The sequence below is a fragment of the Apaloderma vittatum genome, unplaced genomic scaffold (genome assembly GCF_000703405.1).
Source record: "Apaloderma vittatum isolate BGI_N311 unplaced genomic scaffold, ASM70340v1 scaffold1502, whole genome shotgun sequence".
NCBI classification, from domain to species: Eukaryota; Metazoa; Chordata; class Aves; order Trogoniformes; family Trogonidae; genus Apaloderma; species Apaloderma vittatum.
The window spans coordinates 6,790-19,208 of NW_009703910.1; the positions used below are offsets into that span (position 1 = coordinate 6,790).

At 41.8% G+C, this 12,419-nt stretch overlaps 1 protein-coding gene across 1 annotated transcript; it reads left to right on the forward strand.

Annotated features, from left to right (window-relative positions):
* Positions 1–2,084: 2,084 nt before the first annotated feature.
* On the forward strand, positions 2,085–6,674 carry FGG (fibrinogen gamma chain). The gene is made up of 9 exons (XM_009864799.1): positions 2,085–2,156; positions 2,248–2,292; positions 2,720–2,903; positions 3,011–3,104; positions 4,046–4,176; positions 4,749–4,882; positions 4,998–5,182; positions 5,884–6,161; positions 6,499–6,674. Exons 1-9 carry the CDS (start codon positions 2,085–2,087, stop codon positions 6,672–6,674), a joined length of 1,299 nt encoding a protein of 432 aa, XP_009863101.1.
* Positions 6,675–12,419: the final 5,745 nt, after the last annotated feature.

Genomic DNA, 12,419 nt, shown 5'->3' on the forward strand with positions numbered 1-12,419 from the left:
TGACACTTCTGCTTAATTTTGTGTCATCTGCAAACTTGCTGAGGGTGCATTCAATCCCCTCATCCAGGTCATTGATAAAGACATTAAATAAGACTGGCCCCAAAACTGAGCCCTGAGGGACTCCACTGGTGACCAGTCGCCAACTTGATTTAACCCCATTTACCACGACTCTCTGGGCTCGGCCATCCAGCCAGTTTTTAACCCAGCGAAAAGTACTCATGCTATATAATCATATTTTAGGGAACCAAGGTGGCACGCAGCCACTGGAATTGCACCTCCAGCATCTCCTGGATCTCATGTCATTCTAATGCCAAGAAATAACTTGTGGCCAGTGAGGAAACAAAGCAAGTGCAAGCAATGTGTGGGCAGCAGTGGCAAGGAGAGTCACTGGTAGTTTCCTGAGTCCATGTTAACAGCGCTAATGAAGCAACGATAGAAAACACAAGAGCAAGGAAGACTTTTACAGTTTTATTTACTTTATTTTCACTCTTTGGAAAATATGCTTTGGAGAACTAACCATGTAAAAGGTGGATCTATGTCCTATTTCTATTAGTAAGGACAACACGAGCGTGTTCAGCACGTGACTCTCGAAGGCAGTTAATGCCAGATTTGGAAGGGCAAACTTCTAGCATTGGTCATCCTTTGGAAGAAATTTTTGGCAGCTTGGCAGCTAACTCACTGGTCATCAGTACAGTTACTAGAAAGCTGAGTGTCCCACAAACAGTGCTTCCATTTCACATAAGTATCCCATAAATTTGATTTTTAGCATCATAACTGCTCAGATTTCCTTCTGGTAATAGGCATCTAGATCCCCTGAACATGATGGGAACCTTCTGTTTGACCAGATGTGACCCGATGAAAAGAGGCTATAAAGGCCAGGAACTCTCTGTGTTTCAGATCACAATCATGCCTAATTTTGTAATAGTATAGTCTAGTTTCTATAGTATAATAATGTAACAACGTACTCTAGCCTCTGTAGTGTTTCTGTCCATGGATTTTAAACGCTTGTTAAGCAAAGTTGAAACATCAATCCTGCTGCACAAATGTGAAGTCACTTGCCTGAAATCACAAAGACAACCAGTCACAACAGATCTGGCAGTGAACCCTGGTCCCACTATTCTTTCCATCACTTGGCCAAACATGTATTGGAGTCAAAAGCCTCACTCGACATTATCTCATCATCACCTGATGCTGTATAGACACAAAAGCCAGCTTTCTCTGGAGAACCCACAGCCTAAATATCAGATGCAGGACATGAGTAGAAAGCCGTTAATACAGATAGCAAGCGGAAGCACATACATAAATTATTATGGCTGAAATGAAGTCCATAGCAGAAGAGGGAGCCCATCAACAGCCTTGTAGGTGTATTAAATAAGGCAGATACTAACAACATTAGTTCCCAGCAAGGAAGCTTTGACCAGTCATTCAAATGTACGTCTTGAACTGAAGTATAGGGAAGATTGCTGCTTTCATTGCCTGTGAGAAATACCACAGGCTTCCTTTCCAGATATGGCACTGCCCAACATGACTTCTTACCTTTCTCTGCCTCAGTTTTGTCATCTGCAGAATAGGGAAAATTATGTTGATTCTCTTTGCAAAGCACATTGAGATCCGTGGCAGGCAAGTACTACGTAAACGCAAAAAATATTTATTGTTAGGCTACTGATAGTTGTTACATATGATTCAGATAGCTACTGTGGCTTTTTCTTGCATTTTTTGAGGGAAACTTCTGCTAGCCCCATCCCAAAGCTACGTGTGAGTTTTGTTACGCTCATGTTACTAGAACTAGCATCTCCATGCCTTGTCTCACCTTCCTGCCTCCCCTGAGACCTCCTGGCTGGAGCAGAGATCCAGCAGATAGATGGGAAGCAGGTTCTGAAAATGGGAGGAGTAAGAGATGTGTGCAAATTCTGGGAATCCACCTCAAACCCCAACCACACCTCTTCCCACCACCTCCCAGTGCCCGCCCCCAGCTTCAGCCTGCTCCCTTAAACTGCTGCCGCCCTGTGCTGCCTTGAACATTTTCGGCCACTTGGCTGCAGGACCACAGCGAGTGGTCAGCAACGTCCAGTGGGACAGGCATGATGGTGCTGAGGTTGCAGAGCTGGGGTTCCCTGGGGCCTCTCCTCTCTCTGCTCTTTTCTACCAGCATGGCGGTAAGTGAAGAGGTGGTGTTAGGCAACACGTCGGTGCGGAAAGCACTGTCGGAGACAGTTCACTGAAAATGGTCTTCTTTCTTCTCTTCAGTACATTGCTACCAGAGACAACTGCTGCATATTAGATGAACGATTTGTAAGTACCTGAACAATTTTCTTTTATCTTGAGAGTCTAATTAAAGCTTTCCTATGCTAATTATTAACTACCATTATCAGTTGTTATTTTCAATACTTATTAAATACACTGTGCTTAAGCCCGTTATTTATTAATAAAGGTATACACTTGGTAAAAATGTAGAAGAGGCTGCACTGTTGACAAAAGCATCTATCTGGAAAATGCTACAAGCAGCAGTACACACCATTTTCTTGCTGTGTACCTACAGATAGTATGAAAGTAAACTGCTTCTGTAAATTCAAATACAGCAGACAAAACTGCAAATGCCTTCTCTTTTTTATCCGCAGTCGTTTGTGTAAGTGGTGCCTGAAAGTTCCCCTGCTGAAATATTCTGCTCTCCTTTTTTTTGCTCCTGAAACATTGCCAATGATTATTCTTTCCTCTTTAGGGTAGCTACTGCCCAACAACCTGTGGCATTGCAGATTTCTTTAATAAATACCATCTCACTATGGATAGCGAGCTGCAGGAAATGGAGAGAAAATTGCAGCAAATTACTAACTCCACAGGAACAGCAGATTATTTGATTCAACACATCCGAAACCTCCATCCTCCACGGAAGCAGACACTACCAAGTGAGAATACAAAAATAACAACACAACCAAAAATACAACTTATATAGCTTTTGGGGGGTTTAATTTGCGTAACTGCAATAATTTTATGCCTTTTTTCTATTTTACAGATTCAGTTGATGATTTTACTCTAAAGTCCAGGAAAATAATTGAAGAAATTATCAGATATGAAAACACTATTGTGTCTCATGAAAGTACTATACAGTGAGTAACTTCCACCTTACATATCACTTGACGATCCAAATCGTTTTCTTTCTATTCTGTTATCAAGTGCAGCTAAGGCTCCATCAGAAAAGTTTTTTGTGCTCATGTGGATCATTGCATCCACACTATCACTAGTAGCTGCCTAGCAAGACACAGAAGGATCATGAGGATCCGAGATTGCATTATCTGCTCATCTGCGTAAGCCATTAGTTGTGAAAGAAGTCCAAGATAAGAATGTCAGGAAGCATGGTGATATTTTCATTTATGTTTCTTTTGCTGTGTCAGCTACTCCTAAATCTTTTTCATGACCTTTGGCAATTTTATTAATAAGGGTTCATGCTGTAATACAGAGTGTTGCAATATTTGTACAATCACTCTGGCTATTTTCGCGGCATGAAAATCAGCTCAGATACATTGGTATAAATCATAATTAGCTATAAACTCAGTGGTAGTCTTTTGTAAATCGACATTGGAAATAAAATTGAAAACATTATTAACATTTCTAAATCTTAAGGATATGTTTTTTGACCTGAACATAGAAAAATCTCACCTTCTAAAACATTATATCAAAGACAGTTTAGGCTTTCTGACACTTGCAGCAGTTTATTTACAGCATTTATGTTTTACAAATACATACATAATTAACGAGGACTAATTTATCATTTATTTCAGGAGAATAAAGTAAAACTTTCCATAAAGTTATATTGATACATTAATTACTGGTTTGAGTTTTCCTGATTACAGTCTTCAAGGTTTTCATAAGATAAAGTGTATACTTTCCCATTTTGACTTGCTTCCTCAACTTTAAATATCAGTGCTGATAGAGGCAGACCCTTTTACATGGGTGTATGCAGCGGGATGAGGCATGTATGCAGGGAAATGTGCACTACACATTCAGAAACAGCCGAAACAACAAGCCATTTTTATGTCTCTCTGTCCAGACATTTGACAGATACATATATATTGAATGGCAACAGGATCAATCAGCTGAAACAGAAGGTTGCCCAGCTCGAGTCACGCTGTCAGGAGCCGTGCAGAGACACGACTGAAATACAGGAGACAACTGGAAGAGGTGGGCAAAATGCTTCTTGCGTGGCCGGGGGTTAATTCAGTTACAAGTGTTGCCAGTTGGCGTCACAGCAATGAGTTATTTGCCATCTTACAGGCCATAGATTTCTGCCAAGGTATGTAAGATTGCAAGTTATGAAACCAGTGCTTGGATCGATAGAAGTGCTAGGTAGCGTCTCAGCAAACAAGGCATTCGGGTGGAACAGAGGTCTTGCTTGCCCCTTTGGCCTTTTTCACCTTTATCCCCAAATATATACTAAACAAGAAAACTCATTATCACATGTCTACCAAATCACCTGGAAAATATTTAGTTCCAATTAGTTCCATTAGTTCCAAAAGTACTCTTTTTTTGCTATAGAAATTAATGCATTGACTACATTTTGCATTTAACTGAATTCCTCCTCACCTTATATAAGTGGCAATAACATTAAAATATGTGGACTAAACAGCTAATGTTGCAACAATGACATTTAGATTACTTGTATTCCTTGCACTAAGAATGTTGCTATATTACATGAATGTGAGAATAGAACTGTAGCATGATTAATAGCAATCTTTTCAATATCTTTACTTCAGATTGTCAAGACATTGCAAATCAAGGTGCCAGAAAAAGTGGTCTTTACTTTATCAAGCCTCTTAAAGCCAAGCAGTCCTTCCTAGTCTACTGTGAGATTGACTCATATGGCAACGGCTGGACGCTGTTACAGAGGGTATGCCACTTACATATTATTAACATGAACAGATTTATTCTGTCAGCACTGGTTTTATGTACCTAGGTATGATATATGTCTTTTGGTTTGTTTGGTTTGGTTTATTTTTCCTCAGAGACTGGATGGGAGTGAGAATTTCAGGAGAAACTGGGTTCAGTACAAGGAAGGATTTGGACATCTGTCTCCAGATGACAGCACTGAGTTCTGGCTGGGCAATGAAAAGATCCATTTAATAACTACGCAGTCCACTCTGCCATACACCCTACGAATAGAACTGGAGGACTGGAATGGCAAAAAAGGGTATTTGCTCATGATGCTTTTAAGAATGACAGCTTAAAACCTGCTTCTCCCACTGCTGTGTTAGCATAGCTCTCTGAAAAAATGATGAGCCCTTAGAGCTGCTAACATGCGTAGGACACTGCTTTGGCTCCTGAACTCACAGCTCTGACAGCAGTCACCACATGTGACTTGTTGGCAGGCAGACACGCATGTGTGAAGGCCACAGGCTGGAAGCCCAAGCTAATTTGACAGAAGGAATCTTTTTCTTCTCTTCGAGTTTCATCACACCCTGTGCATCTTACGGACTAGAGAATCACCGTAGGTCCCTTCCAGCTGAACTATTCTGTTCAATTATTTTCTATTCTATATATTCTATTCTCCAGCAGGGCTTACTGTCCTTGCTATTTCTTGAGACATCTGCAATGGTCTTGAGACAATTTCCTCATGACCTGAGTGTTATGAATCTGGAATATATATATATTTGTTTATATAATGTAGATATTTCATATATCGCTGAAGACTAGTCGTCAGAAAACATGTCTGATACTGGAGCACAGAAGTTGGTTGGATGTGTGTTGCTGAATTGAGGCACACAATCATGCAAAACTAATGCTAGGATGCCATAATGCCTTTTTTTGGCAGTTCTAATACCTATGTACTTTTCATTTGTGCCTGACAGGGAGTGCAGCATGCTCATGTTCACCATTCTCCTTTGTTAACAGCACTGCTGACTATGCTGTGTTCAAAGTGGGAAGTGAAGAAGACAAGTATCGACTGACATTTTCCTACTTTATCGGTGGTGAGGCCGGCAATGCCTTTGATGGCTTTGATTTTGGAGATGATCCAAGTGACAAATTCTTTACCTCTCACAATGGCATGAGGTTCAGTACCTATGATAATGACAATGATAACTACCCTGGCAACTGTGCTGAGCAAGATGGATCTGGATGGTGGATGAACAGATGTCATGCTGGCCACCTCAATGGCAAATATTATATAGGTAAAGTATCTTCTATATACCTATAACCCAGGGCACATAATTCAATGACAAAGAGAAATGGGTCACATTACTTGAGTAAGTTTTGCCATTTGGATTTCAAAGCTGGAATAGCCCATTCTTTGCAATAACTGTTAACACCAGCAGTTATGACTTATGACTGCCCTCCTGCCTGAAGTGGGAGAATCAGTCCTGAGAGGAGCAAACTGCAGGGCAAGGGCAGTGAACGGGGCCTGTTAGCATGCCCAGGGATGCCATGGAGATGTTAGTACCAGAAAAATGTATGGGCACCTTAACTCTTAGGAAGCAACTAACTTTTGCCCCATCTGATATCTTTTAGATGGTGTGTACACATCAGAAGATGCTGGTCCATCTGGATATGACAATGGCATTATCTGGGCAACCTGGCGTGACCGGTGGTACTCCATGAAGAAAACTGCAATGAAAATCATCCCATTCAACAGACTGTCAGTAGATGGACAGCAGCACAACTTAGGCAGTGCCAAACAGGTGTGACCATAGGGCCAAGGAGATACTTAAAATTACAACAGAACACAGTTATCATTTCAAACACACAGCTGAAGTGTTAAGCCAGCTGCATTTTAGAGAAGTTGGCTTTGTTTACTGTTTTGTCACAGAAATATTTGTACTTTGATTTTAGCATACCTTCCACATTACTATTTCTTTGAACAGATAGATATATGGATCTAATAATCCCTTGCCTTCATGTGTTTTAACTGCTACCTTTTTAATTTCCAACTAGTGTAGCTATGTGTGAACACTATCAATATGCCATCATAGCCTTATGTATATCTCTCTTTAGAAGAATATTAAAATGTTCTCTTATTTTCTGTTGTAGGTTGGGGACGTGTGAAAGGGGCAATTTCACAAAGACTGGAGTGTACAGGGAAAACAATCTTCTACACACTGAACTTACCTAATATTACACAGTTCACTTTTGACTATAAAATATCATTGACTGTAAAATGCCCAAGCCTTTCCCTGAGCAGTTCTTACCTCTGTACATTGTCATTTTTATCTGTACAAACTCTCAATAAATTTTTGATTATTACAAAAAATATGAACTTGCTATCTGTGCTCTACTGTTGGCCAAACAAAGCAGACTTTATGGTGATTGGAAGGTTACTCTGATAAAACCTATCTGACTCATAAAATTGAAAGGCACCTTAAAGACCACCTAGTTCCAACCCCCCTGCCACAGGGGGGTTGGAACTTCCACTAGACCAGGTTGCTCAAAGCCCCATCAAGCCTGGACTTGAACACTTCCATGGAGGCGGTTTCCACAACTTCCCTGGGCAACCTGTTCCAGCATCTCACCACCCTCATAGTGAAGAACTTCTTCCTAATGTCTGATCTCAATCTACCCTGCTCTAGTTTAAAAACATTGCCACTTTTCCTATCTCTACACTCCCTGATAAATTCTTCCCCTTCTTTCCTGTAGCTACCTGTAAGTACTGGAAGGATGCCATAAGGTCTCCCTGTAGCCTTCTCTTCTCCAGGCTGAACAACCCCAACTCTCTCAGCCTGTCCTCGCAGGAGAGGTGCTCCAGCCCGCTGATCACCTTTGTGGCCCTCCTTTGGACCTTGTCCTACAGATCCATGTCCTTCTTGTGCTGGGGGCTCCAGAGCTCGATGCAGGGCTCCAAGTGGGATCTCACAAGAGCAGAGCAGAGGGGCAGAATCACCTCTTGTGACCTGCTGACCTGAATTGCATGCCAGTAGTTTATTCTCTTTGTTCAGACGCAAGCACTGGAGCTATTTCTCCATAAAATGTGGCTTGGAAACAAAAGTTTTCATTCTGCTTTCTGATAAAATTGAATTGTAACATAGATCAAAGTACAGAGTGACTTGAAAGAGCCCTAGTTTATTGCTGAAGGCTGCTTAACTAGCTTACCACGAGGTAATGAACACCTTTTCAATCAGGATGTGTTAGGAAGTGTGCTATCAATGACCAAAAACTGATATTTTATTCCAGAACATACATATGAAAAATATTATCAAATATTACTCAGAATAATAGTTTCATTTGCTGTATAAACCACAGTATTACACTGTACAAGCACTATTCCTGAATATCCCCTTTTTATTCATAAATATATAAAAATTAATCAAACTTATCTAGTGCCAATATCTGAACAAAAATGTTAAAATTTGCAGAAGAAATTCACTGTATTTTACTTGCATTTTCTCTTTTTAGATCTGGTCATAATTTACCATGTGATCCACACAAGCAAACTCACAGCGAATCTAGAACAGCAAAATATTTGTGATGCTGACTGAATGTACCCACTCAGAATATCTGAGAAGTGCATTGGAGGGGTGCATTAGCAAATCAAATTAGGTTTATGGATAAATTGCTCAACAAAAATGCATTCAGAGATAGAATATATCTCAATATCTAATCTATAATCTTTGTATCTATCTCAGGTTGCTATATCAAGAAGTGAAATATAAAATTTATGCTAGTCTTTGGTTTTAGCAACTAATGAGAGGCTGAAAGTTCACCTGGTATTTCTGAATAACACAGTCAAGTGCTTTATTGTAAAGACAGGGAGACACTACACTTATAAGACAGATTTTTTAAAGGTAGTTTGCTACCTCAGCACTTTCCCAGTTTTGGTGCCTGGGTCTCCAGCAAGGCTGCTGCTGAGACACTTGTCCTGGATCTGAGTCTCCACAGCAGGATGAGCTGCCATCAGCTGGCATTTTTACTGAGGTTGTTTGGAATTAGTTCAAGTTTTACCCTTGGGAGGGGAGGTTTCTCAGGAGTAGGTGAAAAGAAGCCATCATTAGCTTAGAAACAGCATGGGGTTAACAACTGTTTGGGATGAGGATCAACCCCTCCATACCACTGAACTGATGTATTTGCATGGCCAACCAGCCATGGTGCACGGCTCACCACCAGTCTTGGCACACAATTCCTCATGAAAAAACTCATTTTTTCCCTATACATTATTTTTTACATGAGGCCTCTTCCATGGTACTTTTTATCTGAAACAGTATGTGTAGGGAGGCCTGGGGTAAGGATGCAAGATGAGGGTTGGCAAGCCCAATGTGATTCTGGTTCTGCAAACAGCCACTTGAGTGGCATTGGCCAAGCCCCTTCCACTTCCTGTGTTCAGTTTATGCCACCTATGACATAACTTTGAGGTTGTTATTAGTTATGCATTTGCAACATGGAATTAAAAAATAGCCCTTTCCCTTCTGTCACTTTGACTTCTGTATCCACACTCTGCTAGGTCTGAACTGGGATTCACCTCTCCCGGTTTAGCTTTTGGACACAATGATTTATGTGATGACAACCTGTACTAACTACACATATTTTGCTGGTGTGAGCTGGCATTCTGTGGGTTGTTCACCAGGACTAAGATTGACAAATTCCTCCAGTTCGTTTTTTGATTGTTATCCTAAGTTTTCACAAATGATTTTAACCTTTCCAGAGACGACCATCTGCTCCAGTGGCTAGGAGCGTCAAAGCTATCGAAATCTAAAAAGCCTGATCTTTCAAAGAAGTCCTGTGCCAGAATTCGTCAGGGAGTCTGCAGGATCCCAGATCACAGTTTCATTCTTTGGACCCTGAAAGAAGACTGCCAAGAGTCATGCCTTTTGGAGCTTCTTTCTACTGTTTCCAACCCTCTATCAGAAAGCCGCCTGAAAAGATCTATTTCTTCTGACTCTTAGATAGACAGTAATACTCTCAGTATTACTTTTTGCAAGCAAATACATTGCAATTTGACTTAATGCCCTGGTTTTTTGTACTGAGAGGTCATCCTTCTCATTTCTAAATCAATCTTTATTGTACATAACCCTCAAACCATATCCTAGAGTGAAAGTCATCTGTATTTGGGCAAGCCTGTCAGTCTCTGAGTTTATAAAAGTTCATTATAGGATTTGGTGGCTACAATAAGTTTGCACTTCTTTCATACCTTCTGCTTGCAGCCATTCTTCCAAAGACCACTGTAGCACAAAACACAAATTGGGAACAGAAAGACTTTCTCTTTTGCATGCTCAATCCAAAGTAGGGAAAAAAAAAAAGTAGACAAGGAAGAGATAGAGGTAGAAAGATGCAAATAAGGTAGATGGAATGAAGGACTTGCTGGGCTCCTCAGCCCCTGGGACATTGCATGGAGAAAATGTGGGACCAGATGCTGGGACTGGCTAGTAACAAACTGAGAAGAGTTGAGTATTCTGAGGAACATACGAAGAAAAAGTGGAGCTGAGAGCTGGGACTGAAGGATAATGGAGTCTAAGACAAGGTATCGAGAGGCAGGACATAAATGAGCAGGTAAGAGGAGGGGGGAAGGCACCACCTGGAAACTGGTGATGGGGACTGGTGGTACAACAGGAGACAGGGGCAGTGTCAGGCAAACAAGGGCTGGCTCACGTCTAGGGCACACAAACGAGAGTCAAATCCCAGACTCCCCAACTATGACTGTGGCAACCTGCCAAGAGCCAGGCGGCTGAGCTAGTGAGCCGTATTTCTGTCCTTTGATCATGAATTAAAGTTAAATCCAAAGTTTATCTAGCTCTTGGCCTTTAACCTTTCAGACAAACACAGAGGGAAGTGACTGGATGATTGCAACATGAAAGCAAATGTACAGGCTGAAGGTCAGGCACAGATGCAGCCCTCAACTGGAAAGCCTGAGGAGATCCTCCTCATCCCAGCTCCACCTAGCAAGCCTCTTCGCAAGAAGCGGGAAACCCCTCTTAGCTTGTCCAATATTTGTGATTGGTTATCAGCTTTTCGCAGTGCCTCTAGCCTTGGTGACCAAGTTTTACTCTGGTCTAGAGATTAAGTTGAATGTGTTTGAAGGTCATCAGAGAGCTGTGCCCTCCATCAGGGTCAGAAGAGACCTGGCACATGCTACCAGTGTGTCCAGTGTTCTGCTGGTAGCTGGTACCTGGCAATTTTCACATCTGCTGTTAGCATGATTGAAAAGGCAGAAAACCTTCTGCATGATATGTTGACTACTTTTCATTTTTAAGGCCTATTAAATTACGAAAGTAGTGATCAGAGATTATTGAAAATCACAAAATCAGGCTCTTACAAATTGGGAAAAGCTGAGACTAAGCAGACATGTCACATCACATCTGAATTATGAATGATGCTTTAGTTGTTGCATATGCTGAAATGCACGTAAGCCCAGGTAGGGCACAGTCATCTCTTACTTAACTGCTGATACCCTGCAGAATTAGGTGCTATTCCTGCCCTCATCACTCGGTTCCTGCAGGGCCAGAGGCAAGACACTGAGGTGCCTCAGAGCTGGCCACTGGATGTTCCTCCTGAGCGCTGCTGCAGGCACAGAGCTACAGCTGCCATCATTGGGATCTCCATATATTGGGTGCTCTGAAGACTCAGACTATCAAAATGAATGCCTGAAATTAAGGATTGTTTTTTAACTGAACGTTCTTGCCTGGCTTCTGCAGCTGTGAAAATGAGTAAGATGTGCACAGGGAATCAGTGTTTGTAAAGCAGCGGCATGAGTGAGTGATGAGCACTGTAGGAAAATTCTTGATCCTTTGAACAGTCTGCAGAGCACTATCATACAATGAAAAGAGTTTACAGCTCTGGGCACCTGCTTGTCTGCGGGGCACTATCCGTGCTCAGTGTAAGAAGGAAAGGGTTCGGTGGAAGAAGTATTGCACATGATCCTGTGGTAAAGCAGGGTCCATGAATGTATCCACAAGGAGAGCACACGAAGGTGGTACCCGCAATTCTTGTGCTCCTGAGCAAGGGCAGTGTGTTGGCATCTTAGATAATCAGGTCTACCAGCCCTCAAGGTTGAAAACTATGTACTTGGCTCCCTCCCCGAAGTGTTTATACACCAATGCACGCAGCATGGACTATAAACAGGAGGAGTTGGAGGCCATTGTGCAACAGGAAAGCTATGATATAGCAGCCATCACAGAAACCTGGCGGGATGACTCCTGCAACTGGAGTGCTGCAATTGGCAGTTACCAACTTTTCAGAAGGGATAGGCAAAGAAGAAGAGGTGGTGAAGTGGTCCTCTAAGTTAGGGAGATATATGAAAACATACAAATTAATGAACGTGATGATAGGTTCAAGTCCTTATGAGTGAGAATCAGGACTAGGGCCAGCAAGAGTGATATCGTGGTGGGAATCTGTTGTACACCACCCAACCAGGATGAAGAAGTAGATGACATTTTTTATAAGCAGTTGAGAGAGGCTTCACAATCGCTACCCCTTATGCTCATGGGGGACTTCAACTTCCCAGATGT

Coding starts and splice junctions, on each gene's coding strand:
- FGG (XM_009864799.1), top strand. CDS start 2,085: ATGGTGCTGAGGTTGCAGAGCTGGGGTTCCCTGGGGCCTCTCCTCTCT. Junction 4,177..4,748: donor ACAGGAGACAACTGGAAGAG/GTGGGCAAAATG, acceptor TCTTTACTTCAG/ATTGTCAAGACATTGCAAAT. Junction 4,883..4,997: donor GCTGGACGCTGTTACAGAGG/GTATGCCACTTA, acceptor ATTTTTCCTCAG/AGACTGGATGGGAGTGAGAA.